Here is a 23,065-nt window from a genome sequence, read left to right on the forward strand (position 1 = left end):
CAGAAAGCCAAAAGTGGATAAACCTAAAAAAAAAAAAAAAAACTGCCATCGGAAAAAACAACAAAAACAAACAAACAAAAAAAACCTGCCATTGGGAACCGGGATGCCACCCGCCTTTCTGTTCTGCGTCGTCTGTGAGGTCACAGATGGGTCACAATATGATTTCTGGCTCCGGGACTGCTATCCCCTTTGTGTCCATCCCGACGGTCTCCAGGCCTCACGGGATTTGTAGTTTATTATAATTATAATTATTATTATTTTTGCACAAGCCCAGGGACTTCAGAGTGGGTAGGGCTGCTCTGACATCCCTTGGGAAAAAAGAATCTTGCTTCTGTTTGGATTTCAGCGCCGTTATGCTGAAACGTTTGCGCTTTTTATGGGTCTTTGTTCCGGTCTAAAAGTGCCTGCCTCTTTCCCAATGAGGATTTAAGTGCAGAGTGCTTAACATAAGGATTATTTCATGCTTTATGGTGCTATGTATGAGGCAATTCACTCTCCACATCTGTTCGATCTCCTCGCCCTGGACTACAAATCCCAGCATGGCTTGCGAGGATGTAGAGCCCGGACTACATTTCCCAGCGTGCTCCACGTCCCAAGGAGACAGTCAGTAGCGGGGAGGACCAGTGAAGGCTCTGGGGGAGCTGTCATTGTGGACCCCGTCTCTTCGGTTCCTTTCCCGATGTGACCCAGGGGTTCTATCAGGGACTTGGGGTGCTTTGGGACTCTGCCTAGGACCAACTGTGCCTTTAGGGGCGTGGCCCCGAGGACTACGTTTCCCAGCGTGCCCAGCGGCCGATCGCCGTGACCTTTGTACCGCAATCTTTACTTCCCAGCATGCCCCGGGAGGTCACCCAGGGATTGTCTTGGTCTAAGGGTTGCGGACTAAATTTCCCGTAGTGTCCTGACGTTTCCCACGACCTAGGTAATCCATTCATTCATTCATCCAAAATACTATTTCCGATCGCGTTTTATTAGGCTCAGGTCTTGGCACTGGGAGCAAGTAGTGCACACGGAAGACAAAAATTCCTGTCCTCCTGGGGCTTATTTCTAGATGAAGCGAGCAGACTTTTAGGACTTTTAGTCCTTCTAGGACTCCCGGGCTGTCAAGTCCATTTCCTACTAGGTCCCCAGGGGACAGTTCTTCGTCCTTTTGATGCTGTGAACTACATTTCGCAGCATGCCCTGGGGGGCACACCTGTAACCTTTAGACTCCATTTCCCAGCACTCGCAGGAGAATCCTCTCAATCATGTTTCCTTTCGACACCTCGGAGCTGCGAACTTCCCAGTGTGCCTCGGGGCCGATCGAGGCCGGAGCGTTGCCAAGAGCAAGTTCCGCTTATGGACTCCATTTCCCAGAGCTCCCCGCAGCCTTCCGTGAGGCGGTTGCCATTCGCCTCTCCCGGCTGAGGACTCCATTTCCCAGAGCGCCCCGGGACGGCGGGGTGACGTCACGCGCCGGGCGGGGGCCAGTGGATACTTGGGCGGCGCGGGGCGGCGCGGGACGGTGCTGGGCGGGCGGTAGATCCCGGCGGCTCGTGGGCGGGCGGCGGCAGCTCAGGGCTCGGAGCTCGGCGCTCGCTCGCTCGCTCGTTCGCTCACGGGCTGGCGGTGCGATGTCGGGCGAGGATGGCCCGGGGGCGGGCTCCGGGGCGGCGGCGGCAGCGGCCCGCGAGCGGCGGCGGGAGCAGCTGCGGCAGTGGGGGGCGCGGGCGGGCGCCGAACCGGGCCCCGGGGAGCGGCGCGCCCGCACCGTGCGCTTCGAGCGCGCCGCCGAGTTCCTGGCGGCCTGCGCGGGCGGCGATCTGGACGAGGCGCGCCTGATGCTACGCGCGGCCGACCCCGGCCCGGGCGCCGAGCTCGACCCTGCTGCCCCGCCGCCCGCCCGCGCAGTGCTGGACTCCACCAACGCCGACGGCATCAGCGCCCTGCACCAGGTCAGCGCCCCCGCCCGGGGCCGTCCCGGGGACCTGAATCGCCCTGGGTCTGCGCCACCTCGAGCACCCTCCCTCCCCTGTCCGAAGTCACCGTTGCTAGTCCTGGTCTGCGCCGTTGTTGCTGCTCCGGTCCCTGCCATCCCGTGCTGGCCCTCTTTTCCGCCCACCCACCTCGAGCTCCCTTCTTCCGACCCTGAGACACTTGAACTGACCCTGGTCTTTGCCACCCTGCGCCGCCCTCTCCCTGGACCCGAGCCATTGTTGACGGCCTCAGTCCAGTCCCTCCTAGTCTCGTCACTTCGCGCTGCTCTTTCCCGACCTTGAGCTCTCTTTACTAGTCTCGCCTGTGCCACCTCCACTGGTTCCACCTCTACTTTGTCATCTAATGCTGGACCTCTTTCCTGAGTCGGTGACACTTACAGCTCTACCGCTGCCCACAGTTTCCCCCTTCCAGGCAGGTATCACTTTCCTGGAGCATCCTCCTCCTCTTTCTTGGGCCTGTGCTGCTTCCCCCCTTGGTCTCTGGGCTGGGCCACCTCTTTGGCTAGGCCCAGGGCCTTCCACGCCACTTCTTTCATCCTTGGTCTGTGCCATCTGTTGCTGTCTAAGGATGCTTTTTCCTGAGCCCCTGCCTTCAAGGCTCTGTATTGTTTTTTTGGCCGTGGCTCGCAGCACGTGGGATCTCAGTTCCCTGACCAGGAATCGAACCCATGCCCCCTGCAGTGGAAGCGTGGAGTCCTAACCACTGGACCCCCAGGGAATTCCAGCTCTGTATTCTTGAAGGGGATGCTCCCCGGGTCTGGGTCACCTCATGCTGTCTCCCCGCCCCCCTTCACCCTCATGGCCTCTTCATTCTCCTTCTGCGGGCTGTGCCACCTCTTGTCTCCCACTGTAGGCCTTCTCTCGGAGATGTTTCTTCTTCTCCAGGCACCTCCTCTCTGCCTCTCCTCTTGCCTTGGCCAGACCTGCATCATCACCCTTTTTTTCTGGGAACTCTCAAAGCACCCACCTCTTCCTGGCTTCGGGACACCTCTCTGTCCTTTGGTCACCTTGCTTTCGCTGCCTGGATCCCCTCCTGTGGATTTGGGCAGGTTCTTTCTCCCGTAGCATGTGCCATTTCTCCCAGCCCCTCATCATATCACCTTCCCAAGGGGTCTAGCACCCTGTTTCTCCTCTCTGTCCACCCTGGGGCCCCCATGCCGTTCCAAAACACTCTGATTGCTGTCTCCAGGGTTCCTCTGAACCAGGGCCCCCCAAATGTCCCACAACTAGAGTTCTCTCTAGTTCTGTGTGCTTTTATCACTCCCTACCCCCCCTCCAGTGGGACCACCAGGCACAAGCCACAGAAGAGCTCTGTCCCCTCCCTCTGTCCCTGAGGCTGTCTGCCTCCTAGTCTCCTCGAATTGGTCCAGTCCCCAGCCCTCTTCTGTGCCGGAACCGCTAGGGTTTGGTTACTTTGGGGCCCAGAGAGGACCCTGGGAAGGAAACCTTGGAAGGGGGCAGAGGAGTGGGGTGGAGGCAGGAAGAGGCCCACTTCTCAGGTTCCCAGGAAGAGGAGAGGCTCAGCAAAGCAGAGTTGTCCTGAGTTCTGATCTCAGCTGCTCGACTTTGTGATCTCGAATTAGTGTCTTCTCTCTCTGTGCCTCAGGTTTCTTATCTGTTAATGGGGCCAGTAGTCAGCCCCTCCCTGGCAGGGCTCTGGCAAAGGAGGAAAAACACCCTTCAGGAAGCGGCTGTGGGCATCCAGTTGGGGAGTTGCAGCCCCTGGTCCAAGCACTACCCCTCCCCCCTTTCCCTTTCCCTACCCCCAGGCCTGTGCCCTGCAGAGGCCCTAGTGCTTTCTGGGACATTTTCCTCCATCTAGAGGAGGGTCTCAGAGCTTGGCACGCCCAGGAAAGGGGCCTCAGGTTTCATTGTCCCCCTTCCTCCGCCATCGTCCCTGCCCCGGCTCCCCTCGACCTTCCCGAAGGGGTTCTTGGCCCTGTGTTGCAGGCCAAGCCCCATTCCCCGCCCTCTCCCTTGGCCCAGACCCTGCAGAAGACCACCCCGGCCTGGCCTGTTAGGTGGGATCCCTCTCCCACTCCCGCTACAGGCGAGCACTCGGTAAACTCCCTTGCCAGGACTTTGCAGGAGGCATGAAGGATTAGGGCATCTGAGGTTCAGAGAGGGGAAGTCCCCGCCTAGGGTCACACAGCCAGCAGGCAGGGGTGCGGGGTTTGGGTCAGGCCTGGGCGTCTGCTGACCAACCCGTGTTGCTTTGCCGAAGGCTGGCCTGGTTTTAGCACTGAAAGTCCCAGGTCCCAGGAAACCCCCAGACAGGCAAACCGGAGCAGTTGCCCACGTTATCTGGGTGAGTCCTGCGGCTGTGGTTTCTGTTCTGCATGGAGCAGGTCCCCAGGCATCAGCTCCCTGCTCTGGTCGGGTCTCTAGGCGTTCTCGAGCCTCAGCCCCAACCTCAGGCTGGTTTGTCAACTGCTAGACGAGGCTGGTATATTCTGCCCCCTCCCTAAAATTACCTTGTAATTAGTGGCCAGGGGTCCGGGGTCTGGAATAGGAATGACTGTGAGCCAGGATTCTTAGTTCTCAACAGGGAGGGGTGGGGAGTCTGGACCCCTGAGTCTGAGGGAGGGGGGGCTGGGGGCCTGGATTCTTGGATCCCTGGTGCCCAGGCCGCAGGCATCTTTCACATGGATGCCTGTGCCCGGCCAGGTCCTTGAAAGGGAAAGGCCCATCTCCCTCCTTGCCCCCCTCCCCCATCACCATGACAACCAAATGGAAATAAACGGAGCCCAGAGTTCATCCCGTTCCCAGGGCACGTGTGGCCCCCCTTTCACAGCCTGAGTTTCCATGACTTCATGCTCTTGGCCCTTGTAGCTCCCTCCCCCTTCTCCAGATGGATGGTTTTGGAGAGGTGAGGGAGCTGGAGGTTAACCTACCCTGAGGACCTGGGAGTCCAGGTCCACTCCTGTCCCTTAGCCCTTGCTCAGGTCCCAGCGCCCACCCAGTGTCCACACGCGCCCGGGGCTGAATCCCTTCTCTGGCCCCCACTTGGTGTGAGTGCTTGTCTCCTGGAGCTTTGATTCTTCCTCCATCAAACAGGACCCTGACAGCCGTAGGATTGGGGAAGATGCCCGTGCAAGCCCCTTGGTGCAGTGCCCTGTGCCTAGGAGACCCTCGGTGCAGGGGAGCTGCCTCTCCTCGGGCCCCAGGTCCCGGGCACACGCTAACTCAGTCATGTCTCCCAGTGGAGGAGGCCTGCCCGGGACCCTCACTCTGTCCCAGGTTTCCAGGGACCTGGTGACTTTACCAGCTCTGCACAGCCTTGGGCCCCAGGGGTCCAGCAGTCTCCCCTCCAGGTACAAGGCAGGGCCATGGTCAGTTCTTGTAGAGTATCTGTTGGATCTGAGGGAGGGGCTGGGGCCCTGGACCCCTGGGTCTGAGGGAGGAGGGGCTGGGCCTCCTCCCTTTGGTTCATCACTGGAAGCCCCATCCTTCGGTAGTGACTGTGGGTGTGTCTCATCTAACAAGCACCGTTCAGGATTCCTACACCTGGGTGTGAAGCCCCCCTCTCTTCTCTGTCCAGTTCCTCCTCTCATGGTCTCCAGTAAGCCCCAGATGCCTGGCTGACCTAACCACTGGGAAGCCGGGGGGTTTTAAACAGCTGGATGGCTGGAGGGGCCTCCGGGGACAGGGTTGGTGTTTTCCAGAGCCATCTGGGTCTTCTCCTTGATTGTCAGGGCCGCTTGGCCCTGCATCTGCCTAGCGGTCCCTGCCAGGGGTCCTGCCGGCAGGGCATGCAGGGTCTGGACCAGGTGAAGGTGACAGCCTGTCCCTCCCCCCAGGCCTGCATCGACGAGAACCTGGAGGTGGTGCGCTTCCTGGTGGAGCAGGGTGCCACGGTGAACCAGGCAGATAATGAGGGCTGGACACCCCTGCACGTGGCCGCCTCCTGTGGTTACCTGGACATCGCCAGGTGAGGCGGGGAGGGTGGGCGGGGCCTGATGAGAACGGGCCGGACCCTTCCGCTCTGACCTCGCCCTGCCCCCAGGTACCTACTGAGCCACGGGGCCAACATCGCCGCGGTGAACAGTGATGGGGACCTGCCCCTGGACCTGGCCGAGTCTGACGCCATGGAGGGGCTGCTGAAGGTGGAGATTGCCCGCCGAGGTGGGCCTCGGGGGCTGCTGCGGGGCGGGCCCTCCGTTCCCGAGGACCCTGACTCTCTGGGCCTCAGTCCCTACATGGGAAGCGGGGTGTGAGTACCTACCCCCAGGGTTTCCAGAGTAATTGGAGGAAGTGCTGGGCACAGAATAAGAGCGCAAACCGCTGTTGGCCTGCAGTGTCACCTTATCCTCGAGTGACTGTGGAAGTTGAGGTAGAGGCTTGTCCAGGGGTTCGTTGCGTGATTGCAGGTGATAGGAATTCTGCTGGGGTGTGGGTAGGGGAATGCACAGGCTTCTGGGGACCTGGTCTGTCCCGTGCTCAGGATCACTGAGCCCAGTGTCCTTAATATGGGGCCCAGGACCCCTCAAAGCTCTGTCTGGCCATGCTCATTTTTCTAGGGGGAGTGTGTATTACTTCTAGCAGGTTCTCACCTTCCCCCTGCCCCGCTACAAATAGCCGTCTGGGGCCAGTTGGTGTGCCGTGTGCGTGGCTGAGCTGGGGGCGGAGGACACGGGGCAGGTCAGGTGGGGGATGGCCAGCAGCTTCACCGCTTCACCCAGTCTCCCGCCGGAGCCCTGGGTCACAGCCCAGCTGTGGAGGTGACTGTCTCATCCGCAGAGCGAGGGTGGCAGCAGCAGTACCTCGCGGGTGGTCAGGGCTCAGTGGGTGGGAAGGTGTGAGTGAGCGCAGGGCCAGTGGGCCTGGCAGGTCTGGAGGGCTGCACAGGAGGTGCGGGCAGGCTGGTGAAAAGTAGATGCCGGGGCGTCCGAGGTGACGCCCAGACGGCCGGCTTGGCTCTGGGCGGGAGGGGCAAGGGCCCGCCCTTGGGCAGCTGTGTGTCGGTGGTCGTGAGAGCCACGCAGGGTAGGAGGTGCTGGTGGGCGAGCCGAGGTGGGCAGCTGAGGTCCAGGAGCCCTGCTTTGGTTCAGGTGGAGGGGAGTGGGAAGCAAAGGAAAGACAGAACCGGGGTTTTCTCCCTCCCCTTCTCCACCTTTTTATCTCAAAAAACTTCAAACTCAGAGGCAGGTTTTGATAGCAGTCCGATGAGTGCCCACACGACCTTCACTGAGATCTACCAGGGCTTTTCAGCAGCTTCATGGAGATACAATTCACAGTGTGTACAGTTCACCCTTTGGAAGTGTGCGATCTGGTGTTTGTTTTTAGTGTATTCACACTAAGTGTTGTGCATCCAACACCACATCGATTTTATTTTATTTTTTAAATTTTTATTATTTTTTAAAATGTTATTTATTTAGTTTTGGCTGCGCGGGCTTCAGCAGTTGTAGCACGCGGGCTCGGTAGTTGTGGCACGTGGGCTCTAGAGTGCAGGCTCAGTAGTTGTGGCGCTCGGGCTTAGTTGTTCCGCGGCATGTGGATGTGGGATCTTCCCGGACCAGGGCCCGAACCCATGTCCCCTGCATTGGCAGGCAGATTCTTAACCACTGCGCCACCAGGGAAGTCCCCACATCGATTTTAGATGATTTTGATCACTCCAAGAGAAATCCCACACCCCAGAGCTGTCATCCCCAGCCCTGCATCCCTCTCATTGGCTTTGTGTCTCTAGCTTTGCCTGTTCTGGACGTTTTGTATACGTGGAATCGTAAAGTATGGACTCAGGGATCTTTCACTTTTTGGCATGATTGCCCGTGTTCCCTCCCTCTCCTCTAGGGGTGGACCTCCCTGGGTCTCTCCCTGCACCTGGTTCTCATGTCACATCCAGCTCCCTCCACCTGGATCAGCCTTCGCCCTCCTCACCCTCCCTTGTTTCACACACAGGTCCCTCAGCTTGGACCTGGCTGTTTCTTCAGTTCTGCAGTTTTGGCAGGAACTTCTTAGCGAGTCCCTCCGGGAGACAGGCTCTGTCTCTCTGCCCCGTTACTGGTGATGTTAACCTTGAACCTCGTTCGGGGGGTTGCCCAGGTGACTCTACCGTGGAGGCATCTTCCTCCCTTTGTAGTTAAAAAGTAGTCTGAGATGGGGCTGGACACATAATACACTAATATGTATAAAATAGATAACTAATAAGAACCTGCTGTATAAAAAATAAATTAAATAAAATTTAAAAATTAAAAAAAAAAAGTAGTCTGCAGGGCAATGCGTGGAGGCCGCCAGGGGGTGGGTGGTCTCTCGGACATCCTGTGTGTTTCTGCAGGAAGTGCCTAGAGCTCACAACACCTTCTCACAGCAGCCCATGTTCCCCTTTTGCGGGGCGAAGGTTGGGGGATGTTGGCTTGTAGGGCCGACCAGGCACAAAGGCCTGTGGTCCTACTGGGAGGACGCTCTGCTGCACTGCTGGGGGTGGGAGGCACCGGCCAACAGCACTGCAGCCTCCGCCTCCGGAGTCGGGTGGCTCCTGCCCCACAGCTCCGCGATGCTCGCCTTCACACGGAAGCCTCAGCGAAGCGTGGTCGTCAGAGTCTCTGTATTTTACCACAGTTTAAAAAAGAAGGGCTTCCCTGGTGGCGCAGTGGTTGAGAGTCCGCCTGCCGATGCAGGGGACACAGGTTCGTGCCCCGGTCCGGGAAGATCCCACATGCCGTGGAGTGGCTGGGCCCGTGAGCCATGGCCGCTGAGCCTGTGCGTCCGGAGCCTGTGCTCCGCAACGGGAGAGGCCGCAACAGTGAGAGGCCCGCGTACCGCAAAAAGAAAAAAAGAAAAAAAGAAATAAAATAAAATAAAAAAGAAGACAGTTTATGGGCTTAGGTAACTGCGGTCTAGGAGTTTTATGGACTTGAGGCGTGGTTTGATCGAGGTGCACAGAGTCAAAAGAATCCCTCCATCACTGCTGAACTCTGTGTTGACTTCATTCTTAGACAGCTTCTCTCCGTGAGGTATTGATTCTGAGCATGGCTGCTAGCAGTGCAGGCTGATGCCCCAGCAGAGCTAGAACGCAACTCCTCCGTAGTCCCATCCACAGTCCTCTGCCTGACACTCTTAGGGCCACCTTGGTCACAAGCTTGCCCCTGAGCCATTCACGGTGGCACGGAGGATGGTCAGGCCTGGTGAAGTGGTCACCCATGGAGCCGGGCTGTGGGCTCAGCCACATCGGCTGAAAGCAGGGGTCAGGAAAAGGCAGAAGTCTTCACGGAGGCGGGAGACTGGATGCCTGCAGGTCCAAGCAACAGCTCCACTGCAGATGCTCTTCCCACGGCCCGGGCCACAGGGACACAGTCCAAGCACAGGACTCTCTGGCCGCTTGCTCAGAAGGGCCATGGTCGGACCCACAGGGACTTGGAACTGGGCAGGGAGGACACGTAAAGTGTTTCTGAAGCATTTGAAGCAATCACTTGGAATCCTAACATCAGGACAGTGGACGTGGGGCAGTTACTCTCAGAGACGGGCAGCTTTGACAGTCAGTTCCAGTGATGGCAAGGCGGAGCACTCTTATCTCTGGCCGGCAGGAGTGCGGGTGATTCCAGCCACTGTGGGAACCAGCTGGACAGCATGGATTACAGCTGGAGATCCACATTCCTAGTGTTCCAGCACTCCTAGGCCACCCGATGGAGGCTTCAGTGTTGAGAGGATGTGGCCGACACCCAAGGGCGAACGGATCAGTCAGTAATCTATAAATGAGTGATCCAAGCAGTGGTCGGCAAACGCTTTAGGCAGTAAATTTTTTTTTTTTTTTTTAGCCACACTACATGGCATGTGGAACTTCCCCAACCAGGGATCGAACCCAGGCCCCCTGCCATGGAAGCTCAGAGTCTTAACCACTGGACCACTGGGGAAGTCCGTAGGCAGTAAATATTTTAGGCTTTGCGGGACATGCTGTCAGGTTGCAACCACTCTACCCTGCTGCTGTGGTGGGGAAAACAGCCAGGGAGGATATGTAAATGAGTGGGTGTGGCTGTGTTCCAATAAAACTTTACTTACAAACACAGGCGGCCGTCCAGAAGAGGCAAGTCCGCAGTGACAGGAAGTGGATTGGTGGTTGCCAGGGGCTGGGGAGGGACTGCTTAATGGGGTACGAGGTTTCCATTTGGGGTGATGAGAAAGTTGAGGTACAGATAGGGTCAGTGGTTGCACGTTGTGAAAGTCCTAAAAGCCACTGAGTCGTACGCTTGAAAATAGTGAAACTGGGCTTCCCTGGTGGCGCAGCGGTTGAGAATCTGCCTGCCGATGCAGGGGACACGGGTTCGAGCCCTGGCCCGGGAAGATCCCACATGCCGCGGAGCAACTAGGCCCATGAGCCACAACTACTGAGCCTGCGCGTCTGGAGCCTGTGCTCCGCAACAAGAGAGGCTGCGATAGTGAGAGGCCCGCGTACCACGATGAAGAGTGGCCCCCACTTGCCGCAGCTAGAGAAAGCCCTCGCACAGAAACGAAGACCCAACACAGCAAAATTAAATAAAATAAATACATACATAAATAAATAAAATAGTGAAATTGGTAAATTTTATGTTAACCAAACTGGTGGCCCGCACGTGCAGGCTGTAGTTTGCCAACCCCCATGAGGAGCTCTGTTAATAAACATGGGCAAATCTCGGCAAAGAGCAAAGCTGCAGAAGGATGCGTTTGAACACGCAGGATACTAACTGTGGTTGCTGAATAAAAGATTGGCAAACTCTGCCCTTCCCTGCCCGCAGCAAGGCGCCTGCATCTATAATAGGACTGAATGTAGGTGATTCCCTTTAAGGAGGTCGGAGAGGAGAGAGGGGGGGGGGGGTCCCTGAGTGCCTGGCACTCTCCTGGCCTCCACCCCAGCCTGGGCCTGCGGGATGGGCCCTAGCCAGCCAGACATTCCTGGAATAGCTGCCCCTGGGAGTCCCCGCCAGCCAGGGGACCCTAAGGTAATCCATTGGCGTTTAGTCCGAGTGCCCAGGTGCCACCGGGTGGCGCCAGTGCGCAGCTGGACCCGGACAGATTCGGTCCCGGCGGGGATTGCGTTTCTGGGATCCTCCGGGTAGACCCGGGGCAGCATTTCCAACCTGCAGTAAGGGTGTAACCAGTTTCCCGTTCAGGAAAGCAGATTGATGAAGGTGGTTACCTCTGGGGCCGCGGGGAGGGGCACCCTGTCACTGCCTCTGTCGCCTTGCACTGCCGTAAGCCAGGCGACCGTACACCGCGTCGTCGCCAGTGCTGTCCAGTGGAAAGCCAGAGTCAGCCACAGGCGTAACTGAGAATTTCCAAGTAGGTGCGTGGAAAAACAAAAACAGTTGAAGTTAATTATAGTAATATAGTGATTTAATCCAGTACGTCCGAGACATTATCATTTCAATATGTAATCAATATGAAAAACTACGCGTGAGCTGCCGCACACTTTTTTCCTGTGCTTCGAAATCCAGTGTATTTTACGTTTACAAGGCGTCTCAGTGGGAAGTAGCCACAGTTCAGGGGCTCCGTAGCTGCACGTTGCTGACGGCTGCTGAGCAGGGCGGCTCAACTCTGTGCAGCGCTTGGGTGAGTGAGAAATTTCACAATCGAAAAACTAACAGCCAGTAATACACTTCCCAGGAGAGAGAGTACACATTCCTTAGAAGAGACTGTTTTTGGCTCCCGTCTCAATAGTTCATAACGTGCAAAGTACAGATTCTCCGTGACAGTCTAAAGGTAATATTCCAGCCTCAACAAGGCTGCCCGTTTTGATCCACAGTCAACTTATGTTTAAAGTCATAACGTGCCTTTTGCATCCATAAATGCAGTACAGTTTTCCATGAGACCAGTTGACTACAGTGAAATTGGCGAGTGAGGAAGCATGCTGGCCTCGCACAGATTGTGCAGGTGACAGCAGGGAACAGCAGCTGGTGGGAAGGTGCCGCTGCCCCAAGGTACGGGCACTGTTTAGTGGCTTTTTGCCTGGTTTATCCTACTCATGAGTGATAACGGTGACAAAACACACAAAGATGCTGGGCTAAGGACTGTATCTGTAGTGATAGGAAGTGTAAGATGTAAGATTCCTGCGCCCTCCATCCTCCCAGCCCCCAGCAGTGACTCAGAGACCCTTAGTGGACCCCAGGGCTTCACGGAGCATGGTTGGGAAGTAACAGAGCTAGTTCAGAGCTAGTCCTCCCAGAGGAGGCTCAGAGCAGAGGGACCAGGCCAGGTGCCACTCTGTGCTTCCTGGGTCTCAGGGTGGGAGTCCCACCTATCCCCCCTTCTCGTCCTCCCAGGTGTGGATGTGGAAGCAGCCAAACGGGCCGAGGAGGAGTTGCTGCTTCACGACACAAGGTGCTGGCTGAACGGGGGCGCCATGCCAGAGGCCCGGCACCCCCGCACGGGGGCCTCTGCCCTGCACGTGGCCGCCGCCAAGGGCTACATCGAAGTGATGAGGTGAGCTGGGCCGGTGTAGACCCTCCCTCTTCCCCTGCCCCTTGCGCTGGGCCAGCCTGTTGCTTCTCACTGTCTTACACCTTCTTGTGGATTTTGTCCATTCCCTCCCTTTTCTAATTCATGTACCTAAGGCCATGCATTTCCCTCTAGATACAGCCTTAGCTGCATCCATAAGTCTTGATGTGCAGGCTTCTCCCTGTCCTTCAGTTTAAAACATTTTCCAACCTGTAGTCTTCCTTGACCCAGGGATCATTTAGAAGTATGTCATTAATTTCCAAATACATGGGATTTTCTAGTCGTAGTTGAATTACACGTATACCTCATTTTATTGTGCTTCGCCAGTAGTGCTTTTTTGTTTTTTTTTTTTACAAATTGAAGATTTGTGGCAACCCTACGTTGTCAGATGAAGGCGAACGTTTTTTAGCAATAAAGTGTTTTTTAATGTATGTACATTTTTTTAAAGACATAATGCTGTACACATAACAGACTTAACTCTTATATGCACTGGCAAACCAAAAAATCAATGTGGCTCGCTTTATTTCAACATTTGCTTTGTTTCGGTGGTCTGGAACCAAATCCTCAATATCTCCGAGGTCTGCCTGTACTCACTTCCTGGCTCACTTGCACTGTGGTCAGAGAACAGGTTCTCTGTGATTCCAGATTTCTGGAATTCATTGAGGTTTGCTTCATGCCCCAGTCTGTGTAAGCTGGAATGCCTCATAACCCAGTCTGTAAGCTGGAAAAGAATTGTGGTGTTAAGTACAGCGTCCTGTATAGGTCATTAGGTCCACTTTGTACTCATGCTATTTAAATCTTCTGTATCCGTAGTGATTTTTTTCCCCCATCTGCTTATTCTCTCAGTTGCTGTGAGAAGTGCAGTAAAACGTCTCACGATGGTTGTGGATTTTTGCTGTTTCTCCTTGTAGTTGTGTCAGTTTTTGTGCTGCATATTTCAAGGCCAGGTTATTCGGTGCATCTATATTTTAAATTGTTGCAGCGTGTACTCTCTGCTTCTCATCCTCACCTTGGTCTTGTCCATTTCTGAGTGCCTCACCCCTTCCTGTCAGTAGTTGGTTCTACTTCTTATCATCAGACTCCCCTGTTCTCTCTTTATTTTTTCCCTCTCTCTCATGTGATGTTCTACTTTATATTTAGTATATAAACGGAGTCCAGATGAATCTCTCCATCTCTGCTCACCTCTGTGTTAATGAATTTTTAGAAAGGTCTTCCAGGGGAATTCCCTGGTGGCCTAGTGGTTAGGATGCTGGGCTTTCATTGCTGTGGCCCAGGTTCAGTACCTGGTCGGGAAACTGAGATTCCGAAAGCTGCACGGTGGGGCTGGGGAAGAAAAAAAAAAAGGAAGCTTTTCAGCGAGGAGCTTAAGATGACGCCTAACAGCTCCAGCCTCGTGTCCTGGCTGCTTCCCCTCATTCAGAGGTAGAGTGCCTCGTCCTCCGTAGTTCCAGCGAAAGTCCTGGGTCTGATACTCACTGGGCTGCCTGGCACACCTGCTCATCCCAGGGCTGGTCCCTGTGGCAAGGAGGGTGGGACGGTCAGGCCCGGTGCTGTGCCCAGCCCTGGAAGCTGTGCCCTCTTCTACCCGTGGCTTCCACCCCTGAGCCTCAGGTGGCTGCTTCAGCTCCTGCCCTTGAATCTGTGTCCCAGCCAGCAGGAAAAAGCAGGGGGCAAAAGGAGCAAATGTCCATGTCTTTTAAAAGGACAGTCCAGAAGCGGCGTACACACTGAATACTGACGTCCCATTTGCCAGACCCTTCTCGGCTGGCCGCTCCTAGCTGTGAGGGAGACTGGGAGATTCTGCCTCAGCAGGCAACCCCTGAAAGCTGGGCGCCATGTTTTTTTTTTTAGAAGCGTCTTCCCAGGGCAGGGGGCCTCATCTTCATTCAGGGCTCTGCAGTGGCTCCCCGCCTATTTATTTATTTATTTGGCTGCCCCAGGTCTTAGATGCAGCACACAGGATCCAGTTCCCTGACCAGGGATTGAACCCAACCTGGGCCCCCTGCATTGGGAGCACAGTGTCTTAACCACTGGACCACCGGGGAGGTCCCTGGGTACCATGATTAAAGGTGGAAGGAGAGTGGATATGCATGGACAGCCTCATTCTCTGCCACAGAACTGAAACGCTTTGGCCTTAGAGATACTCACTGACTGTAATTTCATTTCTGCCCCTTAGTATGGGTTTACAACCAGGTCTATCTATGGACTGCATTTTTGGAAGAATGTAGCTGACATTCTCCTCGTTAAAGATGAGTGGCAGGGTAGAGGTGTACATTTCTTTGATGCTGTTCACTCAACACTTACTGAGCACCTGCTGTATGCCAGACCATCTTTTAGGTACCGGGGATATAGCAGCAAACGAGACAGATCTGGGCCCATGTGCAGTTCGCAGCCTTGTCGAGGAGACAGACAGAGAAGTGACTGAGGAAGCCGGTCACATCACATGGCCCTGAGTGCTCAGGGAGGGGTCCTCAGCCTCCACCCTGGTGACGTGGGGCTGGATAACCCTGGGGGCCTGTCCTGTTCATGGGGGTGGGACACTGACCTCCACCCACTAGGTGCCAGGAGCCACACCCCACCGCAGTCACGACAACCAGGCACATCTCTGGGCGTTGCCCAGCGTCCCTTGGGGGTCAGCGTCGTCCCCAGTTGAGAACCACTGGTCCAGAGGGATATAAACAGGGCAGTGGGGGAGAGCGAGTGTGGTGGGGAGGTCCCCTTCGAGATTCGGGGAGGAGGTTGTGACTACCGAGAGGGTGGCCGCGTGAAAGGCACTGATGCCTCGAGAACGTTCACTGGGCAGAGAGAACAGCGGAGCCCAAGGTGGGCGCGTGCTTGGGGCAGGAGCGGACGCCCGCACGGCTGGAGCAGATGAGCTGGGGGCCTGCAGAGGCGCTTTTGTTTAAAGGCTCTTTACAAGGTACCTCGTCTCTCCGCCTTTCCCACCTTGCTTCAGCTCTTTCTCACTGACACGGAACCTAAATGCAGTTCTCTAAAAGCCCGCGTGTCTACCCTACGCTGAGTTTGCAGAATTGCCCTGGACCAGATCGTGTGGTCTAAGGTGGTGATTATCTCACGGGAAAGAACCGTCTAAGCCAGGGGTTCTGTCTCGGCACTGGTGGCATTTGGACCAGATCGTTCCTGGCTGTGGGCCCATCCTCTGTGCTGTGGGTTGTTTAGCAGCATCCCTGGCGCCGACGCACTGATGCTTCTGGCGCCCACCCCTACGTTGTGACATCCAGAAACATCTCCAGACACGGCCAGACGTCCCCAGGCGGCTATGTGGTCCTGGTTGAGAACCGCTGCTCTGAGCCAGAGGGGTCCTGGAAGAGTGCTGCCCCCAGGCCGCCCCTTCTGGGGTCTCATCCTTTCTCTAGGCTTGGGTGCTGGGGAACCCCTGCCCTCACCTCCCCTGGAGCTGTCTCACAACCAGGGGTGACGCTCAGAAGAGTTGAGCATTGCAGGTACAAGAAGCAGGGTTCCAGAGGCCACCTGCTAGGCCAGGGGAGGAGTCAAAGCGGTGGCAGAGAGGGTCACTTCCGGGAGAGGGCGCCTTGGGGCCATGACGCTTCACCCCCTGGCCCAGGACCGGTTTCGGTACTGTCACAGCTGGTACTGCCACCACAGCACAGCTGGCCGACCTTAGCTCTTGGCCCCGAGTCCCTGTCCTGGTCCTTGACCTGAGCCTCCCTGGCCCCCAGGCTGCTGCTTCAGGCCGGCTACGACCCGGAGCTGCGGGATGGGGACGGCTGGACGCCCCTGCACGCCGCAGCCCACTGGGGCGTGGAGGACGCCTGCCGCCTGCTGGCGGAGCACGGCGGGGGCATGGACTCGCTGACGCACGCGGTGAGGGCCGGTCCGGGGCCCGGGGACCGGTGGGGGCTGGGAGGGCCCGTCCACCAACTCCTCACCTGCCTTTTCCCCTCCCCACCCAGGGGCAGCGTCCCTGTGATCTAGCGGATGAGGAGGTGCTGAGCCTGCTGGAGGAGCTGGCCCGGAAGCAGGAGGACGTGAGTGTCTGTCTACAGCCAGGAGGGAGGGCCTCCACGTCCCTGGGGACCTGCCCTTCCCTGGCCGGTGACCTGGGCCCAGTGGGGAGCCAGGAGGAGGGGCACAGCTGGGCACTAGGGGGAGGCGGGGCCTTGGGCCCCGGGGGACCTTGGGATGCAGATGGCAGTCATCTATCCAGGCTTGGGCTGGGCCTCGTCACCCCTGGGACGCCCCCCCGCCAGCACTGGGCCAGGCCTTGTTGCTGGAAAAACGCAGAATGAAGGGGTGAACGGTGCGGACTCGGGGTCTGAATCCCAGCTCTGCCATGGATGTGCTGTGTGAGCTCAGGCCAGTCACTTAACCTCTTTGGGCCTCGGTTACCTCATCTGTAAAATGGGGATAGCACGGCGCACTTTATGAGTTACATGTTCTGTTACGTGGAGTACGTATTATGCTATGAGTGGTATGTATGTAACTAAACAAAAGCATTCAGAACCCTGCCTGGCACACAGTAAGCACTCTTAGGTGGCAAGAAACATCTCCTGAGGCCTTCTGGGGCCAGGCCCTCTGCCTGGAGCTTCTGGCGAGTGGCAGGTAGACAGGACCAGACCCCGTGTTTACAGCTTGGCTGTGGCAACACGGAGGGAGACGGTCCTGTTTCCGGCTTGGCGGACTTGGGCAGCTTCCTGGGGACCAGGGCTCACACACTGTTGAGGGAGCAGTACGTGCAGAGGCTCAGGGGTGGGGAGTCGTATGGTACCCGGAATTTGGAGAGGGGCAGACCCTGAAGGGCCTTGAATGCCAGGTGAGGAGGCTGGGGGCTCTGGGAGGGCGTTTAGTGGGTGAAGCAGGGTCTCTGAGAGGTGGGGGCACAGACGAGGCCTGGGGGTGTCTGGGAAGGGAGACCTGCAGCACAAGGGGTTTGCTAGGAGGGGCGGGGGAACTGCTGTGCAGGCTCCGAGGTGTGAAGACACAGCAGTCGGGGAACTGCGCCCTGAGATGCCATTTGGGGGCTGGGCCTGACAGCGAGCCTTAAGGGAGGAGGCCAGGCCTGGCAGCCCGTGTCCGGTGTGCTGAGGGGTTGGGGAGAAGATTGGGTAGCTCGCCCCTGGGAGGTAGAGGCCAGGAAGCCTGGGGGCCCCTGAGTACTGGACGACTCATTTGAGACCCAGGGCGCCATGTCTAGGAAAACTCAGCGAGTGCACAGATCATCTCATTCCCCCCTGTACCACCTCCACCCCGGCACAGTTGTATGTGGGACCCAGGAGGGTCTGCGTGTTCTGCCCCTCCCCAGTGGCCCCCTTCCCCCTTTCAGCTTCGGAACCAAAAGGAAGCTTCCCAGAGCAGGGGCCAGGAGCCCCAGGGGCCCTCCAGCAGCAAACACCGAAGGTAGGGGAGAAGCGCCTGGAGGGTGGGTGGGCTGGAGGTTCCCCAGGGCTTGGACCCCAACGCCCTCCCCTTCCCACCAGGAGCTCTGTATGTCGTCTGAGCAGCCGTGAGAAGATCTCCCTCCAGGACTTGTCCAAGGAGCGCCGGCCTGGTGGGGCAGGGGGGCCCCCAATCCGGGACGAGGATGAGGGAGAAGAAGGCCCCTCAGGTGAGGGGCTGGGGGGCTGGGGTCCTGAATCTGGAGAGGAGGGGGCTGCGGGAGGAAGGGCTGGTGCTCAGAGACCTCTCCTGCTTCCCACGCTGTAGAGCCACCTCCTGCAGAATCCAGAACGCTCAACGGGGTCTCCTCCCCGCCACCCTCTAGCCCCAGGAGCCCCATGGTGAGTCTGGGTTCCCGGAGGCCGTGCTGGCCCGGGAGGTTGTGGGGGGCGTAGCCGTAAAGCCTGTGAACCTCCTGTCAGGGCAGGTGTGGTGAAGACTACAGTTCCCAGAATCCTCTGGGACAACTGACTGCCTTTTCCTGACTGTGCCTGTCCTCCCCACCCCCCAGTTGTAGTTTGTGGTGGTCCTTTTGGGGGTAACACTTGAAGTTCTTGAGAAGTAGGACCCTCTCCCTGTAACTGATACCCTTCCCTTCTCCAGACCCCCGACGAGGCCCCCTTCTCCACGCGCTTTGGCCTCCAGAAGACGGGGAGCTCTGGGGCCCTAGGCCCTGCGGAGAGGCGGGGCGCCGAGGGTGCCTCGGGGGCTGGGCTGCAGCGCTCCGCCTCCTCCTCGCGGCTGGAAGGGACCTACACTCAGGTGAGCAGGGTGAGGGGCAGGGGACCAGACCCTGCCTAGTCAAGGAGAATAGCCCCCTCCTCTCCTCTCCCCGCAGGCCAGGGAGCCCCGTCTTGCCAGAATTACCCCCACCCCCTCCCGGAAGGTGCCGGAGTCCTCTGCCCCGTGAGTCTGACGGCCCGGGTCCCGCCGGGAGTGGGGCAGGTCTGGGCCCCTGTCTTGTCAGCCTTTGCTCTCTGGGGTCTGGTCCCTGCCTCCCACTCTTGGCTTCAGTTTCCCTTTTGGTGCATCAAGTAAAAGCTCACAGTAAAACTCCAAGGCCACCGTGATCCGGCCTCCGGCGGCCCCCACCCCCCTCTCCAGCCCTCCGCCCTCCTTTCTGACGCGGGCTCGCTCCTGCGCGGGCCCTTCACTGTGGCTCCCCACTCACCCCCACAGGGCTTCCTTCCTCCCTCTCTCAGGTTTGTTTGAATGTCAGCTTCTCAGGGAGGCCCACCAGCCCCACTGCACTCACTGCCCCAGCCTCCGGACACGCACACCTCCGGTCTCCTGTCCTTGCTCTGTCTTTTCTTCTCCAGGGTGCTTCATTCTTCTGACGTACCATGTGGTGTCCTGAGCTTTCTGTGGTTATCCTCTCTTTTGCTTGCATCTTTTCTGCTCAGATTTGACTCATCGGGGCAGAGATGATTTGTTTCTTTTTCTTGTGCTTCTTGCTGTATGTGTGGTACCTGCCATGTAACGCAAGCTTGAGTAACATTTGCTGATTGAATGCGTTCACACAGGTCTGAGATCTCCAGGCCTCCTCCTCCCTTGGGTAACTCCACTCATGCCTCCAGGATTCCGGAGCCCGAATCCCCAGTGAAGCCAAATGTCCCCGTAGCCTCTGCAGCGCCCCCAGCGGACTCCCGCGACCGCCGGAGGTGAGGTGAAGAGGCCTGGGGGCAGGAAGCAGCTGTCTCCCCAGCTGGGAGACAGCTGCCTTACCCAGGAGTCCCAGGGTTGGCGCTGAGGTCCTCTGGCCGAACTTGACTCCCCCAGAGAGTGTCAACCATGGGATGGGACAGGGTCCAAAGGAACCCTCTCTGAGGTCGGGGCCCTTCGCTCAGGTCCTACCAGATGCCTGTACGGGACGAGGAGTCTGAATCTCAGCGGAAAGCTCGCTCTCGCCTCATGCGCCAGTCTCGGAGGTCCACGCAGGTGTGGGATGGGGGCCTGGACCCCTGGGTCCGCGGGAGGAGGGCCTGGGGGCCTAGACTGTCCTGAAGGGGCTGGGCCCTGAGTCCTGGACCCCCTGACTGCCCCCTTCTCCGTGCCAGGGTGTGACTCTGACAGACCTTAAAGAAGCAGAGAAGGCTGCAGGAAAGGCCCCAGAGCCAGAGAAGTCGTGCCTGCAAAGCCTGGTGAGAGGGTTCAGGTGCCCGGGCAGGGGGTGGTACAAGATGCCCTCGTCCTCTGACCCCCGTGCCCCTCTCCCACAGGACCCTTCCCGGCGACCCCGAGTCCCCGGGGTCGAGAACTCTGATGGCCCTGCCCAGAGAGGTGAGGTCTGGTCTCTGGGAGGTGGTCAACCTGGGCCCACCGGCTCCCTCCTGCTACAGTCTTACTGTTTTCCTGGGGGTTGGGCCCAGAGACCCTGACCCTGCAGAGGGGACCCCTCCACAGATCACTGGGCTGACTCCTGCCCCTCCCCCAGCAGAGGCGCCTGACGGCCAAGGGCAACGACCACAGGCCGCCGAGGAGCACCGCAGAGTCAGCAAGGAGTGGCGGGGACCTGCCGAGGTGCGGGGCGGGGCCCAGGCGGGCCGAGCTGGGGCTGTGGGCCGGCCTTGGAGGTGGGTTGGGGGTGGAGCCAAGCTGAACCCCACCTCCGCCCACAGGGGGAGGAGGCGGAGCCGGCGCCTGCAGACCGCAGCCCAGGATCCAGGTACAGGGTGGGCAGGAAGGGTTTGGGCTGTCTGTGGGGCCGTGGGCGCGCCCCATGACGCCCTCCTTGCCCTCACCCCAGCACTCCCGAGGGCGGCCCCTCTTCCCGCAGGCAGCAGGACCTCAACCCAGAACCAGAGCCAGAATCAGAAGAGCCTGATGGAGGCTTCAGGAAGGTTCGCGATCCCACCCCACGATCGTGCCATTAACCCCCACTTGCTGGCTTGTATATACCTGCCCTCCTGCCCCCTACTTAGTGGCTCTACCTGACCGATCCGGGCATCCTGCTCTTTTCCGGCCCCACCTGAGCCACAGTCACCCCCTTTCCCTGCAAACATGCGGCATCTCAGCCGGCAAGCCTGACCCCCGTGTCCCTCCTCCTGGGGCCCCCAGCTGTATGCAGAGCTGCGCAGTGAGAACGAACGACTTCGCGAGGCCCTGACCGAGACCACACTGCAGCTGGCGCAGCTCAAGGTGGAGCTGGAGCGTGCCACGCAGGTGAGGACGCCGCGGCCCTGGAGGTGGTGGGAATTGGCCGGCGTGCCAGTGCTGGCTCCGGATCCCTGGGAGGTAGGGCCAGAGCGTCGAGGGGAGGGGCCTGAGTGGTGGGGGTACTAGGACCCTTGGGAGGAGGAGCGTGGGCAATGAGGGGGCGAATGAGGGGCAGAGCTAAGATCTCGGAGGCGGAGCCTGGTCCAAGAGGGGCTGGGCTTGTGGTCCTGAGCAGTAGGTGGGGAGGTCTGGGCCAGCCAGGAGTCTGCCTTTCCCCCTCTCACTGCTGGTTTCCCCCTTCTGGCCATTGCGGTTTGGACGTTTCTCAGAGCCCTGCTCTTTTTGTGTCCTCACCAGAGGCAGGAGCGATTTGCAGAGAGGCCCGCCCTTCTGGAGCTGGAGAGATTCGTGAGTAAGGGTGGCTGGAGCGGGGCCAGCTGTGTCCCCAGCCTTACAAGCTCAGGCGGGTCTGGATGAAGAGGGCCACACTGACCTTCTAACGTGCCCCTCTGCCCATTCCCCGCCTCTCTCAGCCATACTTGACCTCCGGCCCTCCCCGACCCCCGGTCCCTCGTCCTCACCTTCCCGTTTATTCCAGGAGCGCAGGGCCCTGGAGCGGAAGGCAGCGGAGCTGGAGGAGGAGCTGAAGGTGAATGCTAATGGGGAGCTGAGGGCAGAGCGAGGGTGGGCAGTGGGTGCAGCCTGCCCAGGGCCACCTGGCTGACGCGTCCCACCTCGCAGGCCCTGTCCGACCTCCGGGCTGACAACCAGCGACTCAAGGATGAGAACGCAGCCCTGATTCGCGTCATCAGCAAACTCTCCAAGTGACTCTGGAGGAGGCCCTTCCCCCGCACCCATATTTATACAGCTGCTTCTGCCACATGCACCCCTTCCTTTGCGTGAACACGAGTGACAGGGCTCCCGGGGAGTCTCTGAGAAGCCATAACCTCCCCTCGGGACCTCCAGACTGGGAGGGGAGTACAGAGTCCCCAGGAGCCAAGGGGGGCCATCCGAGGCCAGGATGGAGGCGGAGGCCGAGCCAGGTAGGGGGACGTCGCTGAGGGGGGACTGGGGCTGGAGGCGGGACCAGGAAGGAACCGAGGACCAAGAAGCGCCAGGACCAGAGTGGCCGCCCAGAGGTCCCCCCTCACGTGTGATGCCACCCTCATCACCCCTCCCACTCGTGAACAGGGATCCGAGAATGTGCCAATAGTCCCTCTGGCCTCGGCCAGGTGGGCCTGTGTATAGGGTCCGTGTGCAATAGGGAGGGATGTCTTCTATTTTTTGCTGCCCCCTCGCGGCCCACTGTCTGGGGCAGGGGGAGAAGGTATTTTCGAGATAAAGCACAGGCACCACAAATAAAAGTCGTGAAGTTGCCACTCAGTGGCTGCGTCCTTGGCTGGAGGTGGGGCGCTGCTTCCCATTCCCGTGCTGGGGCTGTGCCTGCCCGTCACGGGGTGGGACAGGGCTCCAGGAAGAGCGGTCAGTTGGAACAGAGGTCCCAGTCCAGGGCCCACGTGGCCACAAGTCGGCTTGGCACAGAGCCGGAAGGGTCAGCCGGGCGAGGGGTAGGGGCTGGGGAGCTTGGGTCTTGCCATCACTGCTTTTGAAACAAATTTGAGTCAGTTGCCAACATTTAAAACTTGGGGTGGTTCACGTATAAAAGTCCGGGGATTTGACTTTTCTGAATAAACAGGACTCTGACAGTGCGAGCTGTTCAGTCCTGCACGGCAGCACTTGGCTGGAGCCAAGTAGGAGCTGTCCTCCAAGTTGGGGCATTCATTCATTCACTCGCCCGTTCATGGTCCTGTTCTCCTTGCCTGGCCCTGTCCTACGTGTTGGTGGTACAGTAGTGCATGAGACAGGTAAAGATCCGATACATTTCAGGAGGAGAGGCATGAGGCACCCAGTGACAAAATAAATGCGTTGCCAGTGGTAGTGCTGCGGAGAGAAAGCAGAGGGGGCGGCAGGGGTTAGGGAGGCTGGTGTGCGCGTGTGCAGGAGTGCGTGCCTGGCGGAACACTCTGATTGGCCCAGAGGGGGCGTGGCAGACCACGGGGGTCCGGGATTGGTCCAAAACTGGGGCGTGTCTGATTGCAACACCGAAT

General features: G+C 58.5%; 1 protein-coding gene across 5 annotated transcripts; it reads left to right on the forward strand.

Moving 5' to 3' along the window:
• The first annotated feature begins 1,242 nt into the window (after positions 1-1,242).
• PPP1R12C (protein phosphatase 1 regulatory subunit 12C) lies at positions 1,243-22,510 on the forward strand. 5 transcript variants are annotated; one of them, XM_060000715.1, is made up of 22 exons: positions 1,243-1,934; positions 5,777-5,907; positions 5,983-6,101; positions 12,209-12,368; positions 16,085-16,229; positions 16,319-16,393; positions 17,689-17,762; positions 17,843-17,970; positions 18,069-18,142; positions 18,405-18,563; positions 18,640-18,707; positions 19,325-19,462; positions 19,649-19,739; positions 19,859-19,942; positions 20,021-20,081; positions 20,236-20,321; positions 20,420-20,466; positions 20,578-20,641; positions 20,859-21,035; positions 21,315-21,365; positions 21,556-21,606; positions 21,699-22,510. In XM_060000715.1, exons 1-22 carry the CDS (start codon positions 1,248-1,250, stop codon positions 21,783-21,785), a joined length of 2,757 nt encoding a protein of 918 aa, XP_059856698.1. In that variant the 5' UTR covers positions 1,243-1,247; the 3' UTR covers positions 21,786-22,510. The 5 variants fall into 5 exon arrangements, with proteins under 5 accessions (XP_059856698.1, XP_059856696.1, XP_059856697.1 ...); XM_060000713.1 differs by having other exon boundaries at positions 1,317-1,934; positions 20,548-20,641; positions 21,699-22,507; XM_060000714.1 differs by having other exon boundaries at positions 1,317-1,934; positions 20,239-20,321; positions 20,548-20,641; positions 21,699-22,507.
• Positions 22,511-23,065: the final 555 nt, after the last annotated feature.

This window comes from Delphinus delphis, chromosome 20 (assembly GCF_949987515.2).
Source record: "Delphinus delphis chromosome 20, mDelDel1.2, whole genome shotgun sequence".
NCBI lineage: Eukaryota > Metazoa > Chordata > Mammalia > Artiodactyla > Delphinidae > Delphinus > Delphinus delphis.